The 15,963-nt window shown below is 32.5% G+C and overlaps 1 protein-coding gene across 1 annotated transcript; it reads left to right on the plus strand.

Annotated features, from left to right (window-relative positions):
- The first annotated feature begins 518 nt into the window (after positions 1-518).
- On the plus strand, positions 519-3,031 carry LOC111709257 (uncharacterized). The gene is made up of 2 exons (XM_023482884.1): positions 519-989; positions 2,446-3,031. Exons 1-2 carry the CDS (start codon positions 574-576, stop codon positions 2,546-2,548), a joined length of 519 nt encoding a protein of 172 aa, XP_023338652.1. The 5' UTR covers positions 519-573; the 3' UTR covers positions 2,549-3,031.
- The last annotated feature ends 12,932 nt before the right edge of the window (positions 3,032-15,963 follow it).

Genomic DNA, 15,963 nt, shown 5'->3' on the forward strand with positions numbered 1-15,963 from the left:
TGCATATAGGATCACTTGACTTTAACAAATTTCTTCTAATGAACAAATTTGGTCTTCTTTCTATAAATTTGCAACCTGGGACGTGAGTTAGAGGATACAGTATTCGATGTTTTCAACTATTTTTAGTTTTGTCTTTCTGGTATAATGTTCATTTATCATTGGGATCTTATTTTTCACCAATTCTTGGGCCACGTATTGTGACCCCCCCCCCACACTCCTTGGCATGCAGTGACACACACTCACACATACATTCAGACAGACACACACGCACACTTTCACAGAGCCATGAATCTAGGTCATTTAAACCGGCGCGCACAGCTCGAGGATTTCTTCCTCTAGGTGCAGGATTGCAGTGAGGGGGGGGGGAAGGGATTATTTTTAAAGACCATATTATTTTGTTTAAAACAGAATTTTATGATTTAATTTTTGTGTAATGGCGGATTTTTTTGCGCGCGCGTGTTTACCCCTGGCTTTTCCTGTGCGTAGAGTGGGTCGAGGAACCGAGAGCGTGCACACAGTTAGATCAGAATACTCAGTTCCGTGATACAACCTCAACCCTCTAGACATCTAAACATGAAGAGGTTTATCTCCGCCGCAGTACTCTCCGCCCTAGCCGGCTCCGCCGCCGCAGCTTCAGAGGGCATGAATCCTGCTTTAGAACAGACACTTGAATTTGTTGCCAGGGCGTCATCAACCTCCGAGGTTCTTACCCTTAACCTCACCAACCTCCTAATCCTTCTCGTCCTCAAGGCCATCATCTTCGGATTCGGTCTTTTCACCGTCGGTGGAGCTGGAAGATCAGTCGATTCTACATCTAGAGCCATAACTGAAACTGATATCTCCGGTGGAATGTGCTTCCTGATGTACACCAGCGGAGCTGAAGATAAGCTTGATTGTGTAAAGAGGGCTGCCTGCGAAGATCCCTACCTAGCCGCCGACTACTACACCGCCTCCAAGATGTGGTACAACATGCACAAGCTCATGAAATCGTAAGTTTTCTTCTTGAAATATCAAATGTTCGTGTCCAATCTGTCGTTTTTTCTCCTTCTGTCTTTAATCTTTACTCGCGACCATCTGGCACGAAAATTGAAGAGAAAGACTGAATCTTACTTGTTGCTATTTACATCTTTAGAAACTTTTAGCAAGAAAAGTAGCAGGGGGTGGGGGGTTTAATTGAAAGAGTGGGGTTGGATCAGTTAGACTTTTTCAAACTTGCAGAGGTGAAAGTGTTCACATATTTTTTCTTCGGTTTGTGTATTGGGGTGTTAAAATACACGATCATAAAGCAATACATGAATGGATGATTAATTGATTAGTTAATTTATTAATTGACTTGTTGCAACTTTGTAAATTTGATTTATTGATTAATTGATTAGTTGATTTGTTGGTTAGTTGAATAGTGGAATATGTGAACATTTGGATAGTTGAATAATTAAATATATGAACATTTGGATAGTTGAATAGTTAAATATATGAACATTTGGATAGTTGAATAGTTAAATATATGAACATTTGGATAGTTGAATAGTTGAATAAGTAAATTATTGATTAATTAATTAATTGATTGATTGATTAATTGATTAATTGATTAGTATGCTAATGTATTATACGGATCAATGAAACCTCAAGGTTAAAAGGTTGAGAATGAACAGGAAAGGTGGAACCAAGGAAAGGAAAAGGTTTATCTATCTATCTATCTATCTATCTATCTATCTATCTATCTATCTATCTATCTATCTATCTATCTATCTATCTATCTATCTATTTATCTATATATCCTTCTATTTATCTAATCTATCTATCTATCTATCTATCTCTATTTCTATTATTCTATCTATCTAATAGTTTAACTACCTACCTGTTTATATCTACCTATGTATCTATAGTATTCAAGGTTGGAATCACTGTAGCCTGCAATGTTTTATCTGTGACATCTCTGTTTTATGAAAAAAAACTTCCTTGATGGATTGTAATTTGTAATGCTAGGAGAACCTCAAATAAAAAGTTTGAACTGAAAACTTTTGAAGAAGTTTGTACGGAAGATAAATGTTCTGAACAAACTTCAAACGAACATTCAAATTAAATAACTAAGTGAATTATATGAAATAATTAAATGAAAAGTATTCATTCTCTGGCAGATTTTAAGTTTGTAAGTTCTGTCTAACAATGTTTGTAATGCAACTAAGTTGAAATACCGACGACCAAGCATTTGCCTTCAAGCCAGTGACCAGTCCTTGGCCCGCTTTATGGCTTGACCAAAAGCATAAAATAGGGAGGTGGGAGATGGGGGGGGGGGACCAATTGTAAAAACATGTTTCATTTTTCAATTCCTTTTCAAAGCGATAACTTTTAAATTGTCTAAAGCGTTTTTTTTCCAGTTTTAAATATTTTAAGTTTTAAATAAAAACATTTCTGTTGGATTATTAATTTTAAATTTGTTTTCAGCGTCGTCCCCTTCCACGAGAAGTACCAGACCATCATGTTCGCTGTCCAGGAAGCATCTGACTTTGGTAAAACCGGTTCCGATTGCTCTGTTTACGAATGGTAAACAAACAAACTGAACTAAAATCAAAACAAAAACCAGTTAGAAATCTACGAACTCTGAGTTATACCATCTTTAAATGAGACTCATCCAATATGGCGGATTCAAAATTGCGGATGAAACAAAATCAGCTGTGAGCCAGAAAACCATCCTCCCGGCAAGGCGCTTACAGTAAAAAGTACCTGTACCGTATCGTACACGACTGTATGTACGGTAAAGTGGTATGAACTGTACTGTACAGTACAGAGCCGGGGCCCTATGTATCTACTATGTAAGAACCTCCCTTATCTACCTATCAGCATTCATCTCCTTGTTAAGTAAACAAATATGTAAACAAATATGTAAACAAATGTTTCGTGGTCATGATATTAGTTGTTATTAAGCTTGTACATATAGTCAGCACGTACGGATGTACCATCATGTACAAATGTACAATGTGTGCAAGCAATTCTTAGATTTATATAATAAAACACTGACGGACTGTTATAATAACGTTGTATTTTTAGAAAACAGAGAGAAGCGTTTAAACTATTAAAGTTTTTTGTTGATTGTTTTCTTTTTAATATTGTGAGAGACAGGGAACAGTAAATTTAGCATACACATACTAATGTCTAATACTAAAAAACGTTGAATAAGATATTTTAATGTCATATCTATGAAATATGAATGTGTGCAACAAATATGCCTGTTCAGAAATCTGATCTATAAAACTTTTAATCTAAAGAGAATTTAATCTAAAAAACGTGGAAATTAGTCTAAAATATTTTTTTAGATCTAAGTCCGCGCCTTTCTGAAATATTTTGGAATCTGTTCTAAAAAATGTGGAATTTGATTTAAAATATTTTTTTTTCAATTTTATTTTTCATGTACTTTTTAATATTTTAAGTAAAGAATTTCATCCGACGTTTTTCCTAATTTTGGGAATCATGGATCTAAAATATAAAGAATCTGATCTAAAATATTTTTTCTCAAAAATTAAATTTTTCAGATGACATTTTTGCATCAAAATCTCAAAAAATTCTGACCTTTTTTTCTCAAAATACGAAAGATCTGAACAGTGTAGACTAAAATATTATAATTTGAGTATTTGAGTAAGGTTAATTCAGATGAGTAAGGTTCAGGTTAGAGATAAGGAGGGTTCAGGTTCAGGATGTGTAGGGTTCGGTTAGAGATGAGAAGGGTTCAGGTTCAGGATGGGTAGGGTTCACGCTAGAGATGAGAAGGGTTCAGGTTCAGGATGGGTAGGGTTCAGGTTAGAGATGAGGAGGGTTCAGGTTCAGGATGGGTAGGAGGGTTCAGGGTAGAGATGAGAAGGGTCCAGCTTTTAAGAATTAGTAGGGTTAAGGTTAGGAATATGAGAAAGGTTAAGGTCAGGAATGATTTTTTTTTTGAATCAAATGGATTTTTTACGATCCTAGTCGAATGTTGCATTTTTCTGAATTTGTATGGACGCCACGTTCTTCGGTTCAAGTCGTTTTTAACCTCCATATTTCTTTAATTATTCATACCCCGCCCCTTTATTTCTTTAATTATTCATACCCCGCCCCCTACTTTCAGAACCTTGAAGAAAAGAAAAATGCATGCAACCAAGCAAAGAGTACCCACAAATGCTGATAATTCAGAGACGACTGTACGAATTTAAATCATTTTTTCCCTGATTCCCTACCTATATAATTGTGTTTCCTTCTTGGACACATCATTAAATAAGCCAATAAAGGACTATAATTTAAGCTAAAAGAGTTAATTTAACCTTGATATCATCATAATTTAAGAGTTTCATCTTTTGTGGGTAACCCTGTAAACTCAGAACACATTACAATACTGTAAACATAACTCTGCAAGTGATCTCTATTTGCAAGTCCGATTGAACCCTGTGTCTGATCAAATATCAAATATCAATTACATATTCATGTTTTTCTTTTTAGAAAACTGATTAGTTTCTTATGTGGTAAACCAAGCTTCCAAAAACTCCTTCTTTAAACCAAACACTTGAATCAAAAATTTATTAATAATCCTAGAATGGTTTTAAAGTGAGTTCAATATTAGTTTACTAAGCTTTTTGCGGATTTTGGATTTGCTTTCTGGGCGTTTTTTCTTCAGTCTCAGGACAATATAAACCAGTGAAATCTTCTTTATGAGATTGTATTTAGGAAACTCAGAAGTTCGTTAATGGGAGCAGGATGGTATATCCAAGTCAGATTTTGCAGACAAGATATTTGTTCCGTAGATAACTGGAACTTTTCTTTAATCTCTGCAATTATACTCTCTAACTCAGAAACCCTGACCCCCAGAGCCCAAAACTTGAGACAGGGTATCGTTCTGAAAACCAGTTTTAAAACCCGGGTTTCACGAATGGGGTTAGGCAGTTTTGTGAATATCACTATTTTTGCTATGAAATATCATTTTATTCAGTTTGTTTATATTCTCAATTTTTTTCGAATCTCTCAAATCAAAATCTATACATGCAATGTTAAAACCCCAAAAGGAAACTCGGGAGTTTTGTCCACAGATACTCTTTTAAGTTTCGGGCTCAGGGTTTTACATCTTTCATTTGATTGATAATACCATAATACCGTTTCTGATACTTCACACCTTTCTCAGTCGCATCATCTAGTCTGAACATACATCATAAACTTTAATTATAATTATCAAGACTTCTTTGTGTGAAGATATTAGTGTAGCAGAAGATAAAGCAGAGTGCAGCCCCCCCCCCCACCTTCCTTCAAAAGAATAAATTTTCAAAGGCCAATTAATCTAGGCTAGCTTTATTTGGAATTTCTAAAAAGATTGTGAATACATTTGGTTTTTAAGCATTGATAAGGAAAAAATAAAATAAAAGGGGGGCATTTCCCCCCAGCTGCCCACTGTATTCTAAACAGTTAGTAAGTAAGGGCTAGAAATTAGATCACAATGGATTATAAACTTTGTATCTGTTTATACACAACGATTTTACAATTACAAATTAATAATCATTTTAACAGTACAAGAATAAAGCAATTAGGTGGAAAATAGCTCTTGGCTGTTTTGATTATTTTTCCCCCCCTAACTTCAAAAACATTTCAATTAAATAGATTAAAGAGGAGACCTATAAAAGATCAGGGTGCGATTTTATCCTATGTGAATAGTTTATACATTTGTTAGAGTAACTAGATTTTAAAATAATTCTTACATGTATACAACACAAATATTAGAGCAGTTTAAAACATATTTAATTAGTTTCTTCTCCAGGCCGAAATTCCATAATCTATATATGAATGATCGAATAAAGAATTGTAAATGGTTAGTGTAATATTACTAGGAAGAATATTTTTTACACTTGACAATGCAAAAGCTGCATTGGATTGGATTGCATTAACTGACTTAAGATGATGGTTCCAGTTAAGATTTTCGTTTAAATGAACAGTGAACACCTACAAACTTAAAAGATTCATTTTTACATCCAGTTACTTCTCTATCTATATCTTTATCATCTATGAAAAGTTTAGGAGAGGGGCTATTTACATTTTCTTTTACTTTTCTGGTTTTAGGTGCATTCAACGTTAGTTGGCTTGCTTTAAACCAATCTTTAAATTTTTAGAGAGCTCAAAATTTGCCAAATCATATAAGTCGTGTAAGCTTTTTAAAGAAAGTTGCAGTGTTATATAATCAGCGAAAAGAATTGTAGAAAATTTCGATGCTTTAGGAAGGTCATTGATAAGAATCAGAAATAAGATTGGTCCTAGTATCGACCCTTGTGGTACACCACAAGAGATTTCTTTAAGTGAAGAGTCAACATCCCTGATTGAAGTAAATTGTTTTCTTCCATTTAAATAATTTTTGAACCATAATTTTGAAGTCACAAGGTTTACCTTTGATATTTCAAACTTATATCATTTGATATAACAAAAGTCATAGTTTGAAATGGACTCCAAAGATATAGGGATTAGAAAATCAGAGTTTATGACGAAGACTCAATTCCTTTGTTGAGATTATACACTGCATTTTATTCTTTAAGTCTAGATTTATTTTCCTGACTTTTTATTAAACAATTTGGCATCACGTTTCCCGATACTATAAGTGCTTCAGACATCCAAGGGTTAAAAGATCTATTATTCTGGAAGGATTTAGATTTTTTTCAAGTAATGAACTCTAAAAACAATTGTCAATTCAGAAGACATTATCACTTGATTCCCGTGTTTATTGGGACACCCTGTATCTCATGTCTTCATGTAGAATCTGTGATAATAAATCTGAATTCAAATATTTTTGCGCAGTGCAGAAAAACACGTTATTTAATTTAATCTACGCACTCCTTCGTACCTAGTAGAGCATAACAATATGTAGATTTAAAAACAGATCAGATTTCTAAAATTTCATATGTAACATATTGTTTCGTAACTTGTATGCAAAAATTCTAAATGGGTCATGAGAGTTCAGATACTATTGTACAGAAATTATTCTTTCATTTATATATTTTAATCCAACTGAAATATTATTGATTTTTAGCCAACTCGTGTAATATATCATTTTATTCCGTTGTGAAGGTTAAAAGTCAAGCTCAATCTTCAGATAATCATATTTCAAAAATGCAGGTTAAAATCCAAAGAGAATAGAATATATATTAGAGTGGAATTTAGACAATCCCTCGGTATGAATTTTGTCAGTCGAAAAAAAAAATTGCCATCACCGAAAAGTTTTCTTTGAATTTTGTGCACTTTTTAATGATTTCTTAACTTTTTTGCTAAATATTACAGAAACTTATTTGATATTAAATAAAAGTTTCGATATCAGAAGCTTAATCAACTTTAATCTGCGTCATTTCAACAAAATAAAGTTAATCCAAATGTAATCAAAATAAGAGGATCTAGCAAACTACTTTATTAAAAAAACAAACATTTTGCAGTTTTGAAATCTTCATAATTCATTGCTTCAAAAGTGTAAGTGGGTTGGTGAATGTCGACACTTGAAGGCAGTCCTTTTTCAGTTGTTGATTATTTTCAGGAGTATGCACTGTCTTCTAGAAATTCCTGTTCATTTGAAGTACCAGACCGATATATGGGCTAATAGAGCAACTGGTGAAAAACGTATGTTATACAGGGTGTCCCAAAAAACATGGGAATTCAGTGACGAATTCGATATCGTCTTTGTTATGAATTAGCATTGTAATACCTAATTTCAAAAGCCAAATGTCTGCTAGAGTTTATTTTATGAAAAAGATAAAAGACTGTAAAGATGTGTCTGTAATGTATCCGCAAGATGACCAGTGAAGACGGACAAGTTTACTCTTTTTGTATACTGCAATTTTCTTGTACCAGTAGTGCAAATGTAGTTTAAAGGGAATGTACGCGCACCTCCACTACACCACTAGTGCAAATGTAGTTTAAAGGGAGTGTACGCGCACCTCCATTGCTCCTGTAGTGCAAATGTAGTTTAAAGGGAGTTTACGCGCGCCTCCACTGCTCCAGTAGTCCAAATGTAGTTTAAAGGGAGTGTACGCGCTCTCCAATGCTAAAGTAGTGCAAATGTAGTTTAAAGGGAGTGTACGCGTAAGTAAACTTCAAGTTTGACTGTTGTCAGTTCGATTCACAGTGGTACCCAATGAAGCTTTTTTTATGATCAAACTTGAACGAGATGTTCATAAATTATCTTTAAAAATGAATTTTAAATTTTTTTTTGAATAAAAATATATATGCGGGTTTCTTAATACGGAATCAATGTAGGAAATTGTTATAATCAATTAATTTTCAAGCTACAAAAACGACAGTATCTGCCAATTATTGATTAAATAAAGTAAATCGGGGATGTTCCTCACTTGAAATATAGCCAACAATCCCTTAATAAATGAGAAATATAGCCCACAATCCCTTAATAAATAAGAAATATAGCCCACAATCCCTTAATAAATGAGAAATATAGCCCACAATCCCTTAATAAATGAGAAATATAGCCCACAATCCTTTAATAAATGAGAAATATAGCCCACAATCTCTTAATAAATGAGAAATATAGCCCACAATCCCTTAATAAATAAGAAATATAGCCAACAATCCCTTAATAAATGAGAAATATAGCCAACAATCCCTTAATAAATGAGAAATTGCATTACCCTTCAGTACTCAACAAAATATACTTTTTAGCAAAAAAACAAAATTTTCAGTTTTTATTTAATTAATCTTTAAAATTAATTAATCAGAAGATAAGATACCAGAAAGTGTGAAAGAAAACGAAAATTATGGTGATCATTAAACTTTTGAATTTAAAAAAGGGATGAATTCATTGTAAAAAAATTATTTAAGTTAGACCGACGATCATTTAATGAAACAAGACATTCGTATTTAGCCGGCCAAACGGCTGAACCGTTTGGGCTGACATTTTTTTGGGGGACCCATGAGTACGCTGGGGGTAACATAAACTAAAAAAATCTAAATAATATATTTTTTTTGAATTAAGGTTGTTTGTGTCCGATCATATCTCAGAAACCCCTGGACCAATTTGCCTCAATTTTTGATTTGGATTTTGGGACCTCAGGAGGGCCACGGGAATTTTCTTAGCTTGATTTTCTAATTTGAGTGTGTTGAGAGAAAAATTGTAGTTTCCAGGCAAGGCTGGGTTCCCTGGCATAAAATATATATCTATATGTAATAAATATAGTAGTAAACCCAATATTTGTAAACCTGAACATATTGCCCATACATATTGCCTTCTAACATAATCTGTACCCTAACTGCGTTCGTTGATTTCTGAGAACTGCATGCATTAGCTTGACTACAATTTCATTTAATTACGTTAATTTAACATGTACTATAAAACCTAAAATGAACATTATTGACAATGAATCATTGCTTCATTACGTTCAGACACATATTAATTCTCGTGTAGAGAAGCAGAGAGTCAGCTCGAGTTGTATCTTGGGGGTCTCTAATTAAAATCCAGGGGTCTCTTAGTTAAATCCAGGAGTCTCTGATTAAAATCCAGGGGTCTCTAAATAAAATCCAGGGGTCTCTTATCTAAATCCAGGGGTCTCTAATTAAAATCCAGGGGTCTCTAATTAAAATCCAGGGGTATCTTAATTAAAATCCAGGGGTCTATAAATAAAATCCAGGGGTCTCCAATTAAAATCCAGGGGTATCTTAATTAAAATCCAGGGGTCTCCAATTAAAATCCAGGGGTCTCTGATTAAAATCCAGGGGTCTCTGATTAAAATCCAGGTGGTTTCCAGAGAATGTATGGGCTTGTGTATTTGTGTATGGGTGTACTTATAAATATGTATGTAAATATATTTATGTAAATATTAAAAAATTTGTATTTTCATGGTTTGTGATTTTACACGTACTTAGCTTAGCGTGAAATTAGGGGGGGGGACTATACAAATATATTTTGACACTGGTCTACAGGATATATCTCAAGGTCATGTAGAAACATGATGCTATATACTTGTCTCTCAACTTTAACTGAGATGACTCTCATGCAAAGATGACAATTCCCGATTCACAACGGTACCCATGAAACTTTCGACGCTGATCAATATTCCCCTCTTTGACTGGTGGGTCTCTTCCTTCACTTCATGTAGTAAATATTGGAAAATAATTTCATCTAAATAGAATAAAGTATAAATCATCGTGCTAAAAAAGTGCTGGTTCCCGGATTTTCTCCAAAAAATTAAAAATCTTAAAGGGACTGTAAAGGAAAAATGAAAGGGGGTATAAGATGAAACCTGAGAATCTCAGATTTTTACTATTTTGCATTTTTAATAGATATAATTGATAATATTATTACATATAGGCCGTACAGTCCGTATTACGTCACAATAACTTCAGCCAATGACAGTGCAGTATCTTTGTCACGTAGAACAGACAATAATCATGTGACCAGTATACTGCACTACCATTGGCTGAAGTACTGGTGACGTAATACGGACTATACGGATAAAATGTAATAATAAAATGCAAAATAAAAATTAAATAATTATAAATGGAGCAAACCTGAGATTTTCAGCAAGTCGTTTTCAGATTGGTTGCGTAATTGTTGAATTTGATCTGTTTAATGCTATAACTTTTATACAAAATCTGACTTATGCCCGTTTTGGTATAATTTTGACAAAGTTTTATGTCAATTTCTCGAGACAGGAACATAAGATATAGGTATCGTTCAAAATCTGAGATTCTCAGGTTTCATCCTATACCCCCTTTCATTTTTCCTTTACAGTCCCTTTAATAAATTTAGAAATAACCAATGCATCAAGATAAGAACACACTTGTCACTTATACATATAAAAAATATTATAAAATTATATTTTGGTACGACGTGTTATAAAATTATATTTTGGTACGACGTGTTATAAAGTTCTATTTTGATACGGCGTGTTATAAAATTCTATTTTGGTACGACGTGTTATAAAGTTCTATTTTGGTACAACGTCTTATGAAGTTTTATTTTGGTACTACGTGATATGATATAAAGTTCTATTTTGGTGCGACGTGTAATAAATTTCTATTTTGGTTCGCGATGACGTGTTATAAAGTTCTATTTTGGTACGACGTGTTATATATTTCTATTTTGGTACGATGTGTTATAAAGTTCTATTTTGGTGCGACGTGTTATAAAGTTCTATTTTGGTTTGCGATGAAGTGTTATAAAGTTCTATTTTGATACGACGTGTTAAAAATTTCTATTTTGGTGCGACGTGTTATAAAGTTCTATTTTGGTACGACGTGTTATAAAGTTCTATTTTGGTACGNTTCAAATCTTTCTTAGAAACGAAACGAATAAACAGTTTTGATTGTCAGTTGTAAAAAAGTGTAACAAAAAAGTTTTCACAATAACGTTTCGATAAATCGTAACGTAAGAAAAGGTGCATTTTAGTAAAATTTCTAAACGTAATTAAAAGAGTTTATATTGGAAAAGTTAAGATAAAACGTAACGTTATCAAAAAATATTCTTTGCACTGAAATGCATTTTAACGTTCAGAACTATGCCCCAATGACGTTTTATAAAAGCAAAACGTTTGTCATCTTTTAGATCTTAAACTAAGTGAAAGTGTAACGTAAGGCCTCTGAAAATATTTTACTTGCATGAAAGTGGAACGTTAAAAAATTGTGGTTTTATTACATAAGCTTAAACGCAACGTTGGGAAAGTTTTTTAATACGGGAAATGCAAAAGCGTAACGGAGCTTACTGTTTTTTCACAACATTTACTAACGCTTAACGTTGTATATGGTATTCAAGTGCAGAAAATTTATCATGTAACGTTACTCTATGCCATAAAGTTTCATAATGTGCAACGTAACTTTTCAAACGTTAATACTTTTGATGAACACTATCGTAACGAAAGCTAAAATCTAGAAAAATCAAAACGTTGACATCTCTACCACACACTGCTATAATTAAATTGAACCATGGTCAAGTATGAATGAAAAGTTTGCAAATTTTTCATACAATTTTTTTGCCAAAAGAAAAGTATATTGTTTAACCACGTATATGCGTATATGGTAGATTTTAGAGGTATTTGTTTAAAATATTTGGTAATTTGCACAACTATTGTTCTTTGTTTTCTCTACAGTTAGATATTTAACAAGTTTTCAGCATATACAATTCAATATTTAAAGGTCACATAATACAGGAAAATACAATAAGGTGATATGGCCAGCTAGGAGAGGACAATAACGAGGGGAAGGAGGGGGGAGGAGTCCAGAAGACTTTGTTTCATGACGATTTATGATTTTATTCTTCCAATTTATGAATTCCAATTTTTGCTTAGAAAAGGTTTTAACCGTAGTGAATCATGCATGCTCCTACTTTGTATAATAAATATGTTTAAAAGGTTATGAATCTGTCATATGATTAGCTAGGGAATCCAGCGTTGCTTTGGTTACTCATAGTTACTCCTGCCGTTTACTCGCACTTATTCGTAAATTACTAATTAGCTTTTTTTGCCGTTAAAAGTCGACCCACTCAACTCGGAATCTAAAAACAAAGCTTAGAACATTCCTGTTTGAGACAAATCAGGTTAGGGGTTAGTTATGATCGGTAAAACAGACTAACAGACAGACAAACAGAGATTACAACTTTGCATATATAGATAAAGATTATGTTTCAATGAATGTTAAATCAAAAATGAAATATGAAAATTTCTATATTTTAAGAGATTAAGCTTAACAGGAGAGTTTCTATATTTTAAGAGATTAAGCTTAACAGGAGAATTTCTATATTTTAAGAGATTAAGCTTAACAGGAGAATTTCTATATTTTAAGAGATTAAGCTTAACAGGAGAATTTCTATATTTTAAGAGATTAAGCTTAACAGGAGAATTTCTATATTTTAAGAGATTAAGCTTAACAGGAGAATTTCTATATTTTAAGANTAGAAGCTCTACAACTGCGATGAAGTTAGAAACTAGAAAAGAAAGGATTATAATTTTATGAAACAGATTTTGTGAAGTAAAAACACATGATTGGGAGACTCTGCGGGGTATAATTTGAGACCTACTTCACTTCCGCTTTACTTAACATCCGACCTACATACACTACACATGCATTGCTTCAATTCTGAGGTTAATGTTGTTTCATTAAAAAGACAAATAAGTTTATCACAGATTTAAAAAAAATACTTAAATTTTTAGCTTCTGATATTCAGATATCTATAGAATTTTAGGGTGTTCATTGGCGCTTTTCATAAAAAATAAGTTTACATGAATATTAAATATGTTCACTTGAACATGGAAGGGACGGATCAACAATTCCAATTTGTAGATTGAGCTAGTTCATAAGTCCAAGTTCAGTAGAGTGGAAGTATTGTTGGTTCGATAAAAGACATCTGTAAAATGCTTTCAAGTGTCGGTTTTGAAACAATAAAATCAGTTAACCCATTATGGGCGAAAGCATTTTTTCTCTCAGAATTTACTAAATTTTTGAACATCATCTAAATTTGACCTAATTAACATACATGGGACATTTAATTTTGCTTCATTTTTATTTACATTTGGAGTCTTGGACAGACGTCGATATCGTCGTTTTCGGAACTGATGTACAATAACACCAGTCAATATCGACTTTTTCAAAACAATACATTGTACTTTTAAACAAAATTGACAACAAAAGTGAAAATATATGAGAAAAAGTGTTTTGTAACAGAAAAAGACATTTTTTAAGGAAAAATTTATTAAAAGTCTCTCTATATTCCCTGATATTGGATGAGAGGTGGGGCCGTGAAAGAGGTGTTGGAGGGCGAGGGGGTTAGTTTATAGAGTAATTTTTAAAGAATTTTGAAAAATACTTTCAAACATATTTTGTATTTGTTCAATTACCTGAAAACGTAGATATCAACGTTTTTATAATGCAGTATCATTTCCGAAAACGTCAATACTCAATATCGACAGATTAAAAAAATGGCAATGAAAACCTAACTTATAGTGACTAATATAAAATCAAATATCACTGTAAAATAAAAATTCACTATGTATGGACACAAATAAATCAAAAAGATTTAAAATAAGATAAAAACTAAATGTATTTACCATGTTTTCCTTTTTCCTATATTTTCGACCTGTCTTTGTACTTGCGGGTGTTACTACGTTAGACGTAGATATCGACGTTATCGCCAATAATGGGTAATAGAAAAAGGGCTTGATTGACGCGTTCGCAATTTAATAAATTTAATTTTTGTTGTAGAAAACGTACATTATTAAACATCAAAATTAAATAGAATCCGTGGATTTTCCCATTTTTTTAAAATGAATACAGACACAGATACAGATACAGATACAGATACAGATACAGATACAGATACAGATGAGATAAAGATACAAATACAGATACAGATACGGATACAGAACAGATACAGATACAGATACAGATACATATAAGATAAAGATACAAATACACATACAGATACAGATAAAGAACAGATACAGATACAGATAAAGAAACAAACACAAATACAAATATAAATACAAACACAGATACAGCCAAATCCAGAATACAAACATACTTAAAATGGTTATGTTGCGAAACGATTATGTGCAACCAACATCAAAAGGAAGGTGGGAAGGGGGGGGGGTTGAGTGTTGAATAGTTTAGATTGGTCCTGGAATTGATAAGGTTTGATAATCAAGGTTCCTGGATATCCGGAACTCCTTGCTCCTATACTATAGTCAGCTAGTGCTACAGGATATGGTTATTCAATATTTTCATTCTGTTCAATATTATTCAAGAACAATTCATGGTGCTCGCATCCTTAATTACTATTATATTTAAAATTTCAAATCATTTTCATTTCCAAACTAAGGAATTAAATCTAGGTTTCCAAATTTTCGTTCAATTTCTTTCGTGAAAGTTTTGCTCCGACATCGAAAATGGAAAAAACGAAAACGTTTTCTCTGAAACATTTTTGCGAAATTTCACGAAATTAGTTCAAATTTTCCAAACATTTTCACACTTCTATTCAAAATCCAATTAAAAAAAATGTCGAACTTTGGCTGATAATCCTATAATTTCGCAAAATGTTTTTACCAACCAATTTTGCGAAATTTGAACCTAACTTTGTAAACATTTTAAAGAAGTTTTTCGAATTTTCGTTAAAAACTTATTTTTGTAAAAGAGTTACAAAATATTTTGACATAAGAAGTGATTGATTGAAATCAAAGTACGAACATATGCTTATTCATTTAATGCAGTCGTTGCAAAATAAAATCAAATCAAATCAAAGTATGAAATTACTCAGCTGAATATTTTACTCAAGAATATGAACATGCCTCAACCTGTAGATAAGGATGGATCGTTTTAACTTTATTGAAAAACGATTATTTCGTTTAAAAAACGACAAAGAAAAACCCAAAAACGAAAAGGTCGTTTTTTGAAAAAAATCGCCGTGTCGTTAACGACGACCCTACCTTCGTTAACAATATTTTTGGTCGGAAAATCCTTAGATCTGATAATTCAGAAAATATTCAGGTTATTTCTTCCGAAAAAAACAACATTTAAAACAACATTCATAAACTTATCTTCAGAAAAAAATTAAATTAATTGTCATAAAACTCAGATTCATTTTTTTTTTAAAACAAAACGATCGTTTAAAAACAATCTTTTTTCTTTTTCAGAAACTATCCGGTTTTTTTAAAACTAAACGTTCGTTTTTTGAAAAAACGAAACGAAATTCGTTTGATCGTGAAAAAGGTGTTGGGGGGCGAGGGTGTTATGGCGAGGGGGGGGGCGAGTAGGGTTTAATTTTCAAAAAATTTTGAAAAATTCTTTATCGCCATCACGGGATATCAAAGAGAAACAATATTAATTCGTAGATGTAGATCAATGCTTGATCCAGAGAATCACAACAAAAACGTTTTGACTACAGACCGGTTTATGTTTAGAAAAATCTCAATTTCGTTCTCTTTCTTTTTTCCCTTTCAGTCCTTTTCTTCAGTTTTTCTTTTGTTTTTGATATTGTGAACC

The sequence above is a fragment of the Eurytemora carolleeae genome, unplaced genomic scaffold (genome assembly GCF_000591075.1).
Source record: "Eurytemora carolleeae unplaced genomic scaffold, Eaff_2.0 scaffold255, whole genome shotgun sequence".
NCBI classification, from domain to species: Eukaryota; Metazoa; Arthropoda; class Copepoda; order Calanoida; family Temoridae; genus Eurytemora; species Eurytemora carolleeae.

Excerpts from the sequence above, each read along its gene's own strand:
- LOC111709257 (XM_023482884.1), top strand. The coding sequence starts at position 574 with ATGAAGAGGTTTATCTCCGCCGCAGTACTCTCCGCCCTAGCCGGCTCC. Across the intron at positions 990-2,445 it reads ATGCACAAGCTCATGAAATC|CGTCGTCCCCTTCCACGAGA; the intron begins GTAAGTTTTCTT and ends ATTTGTTTTCAG.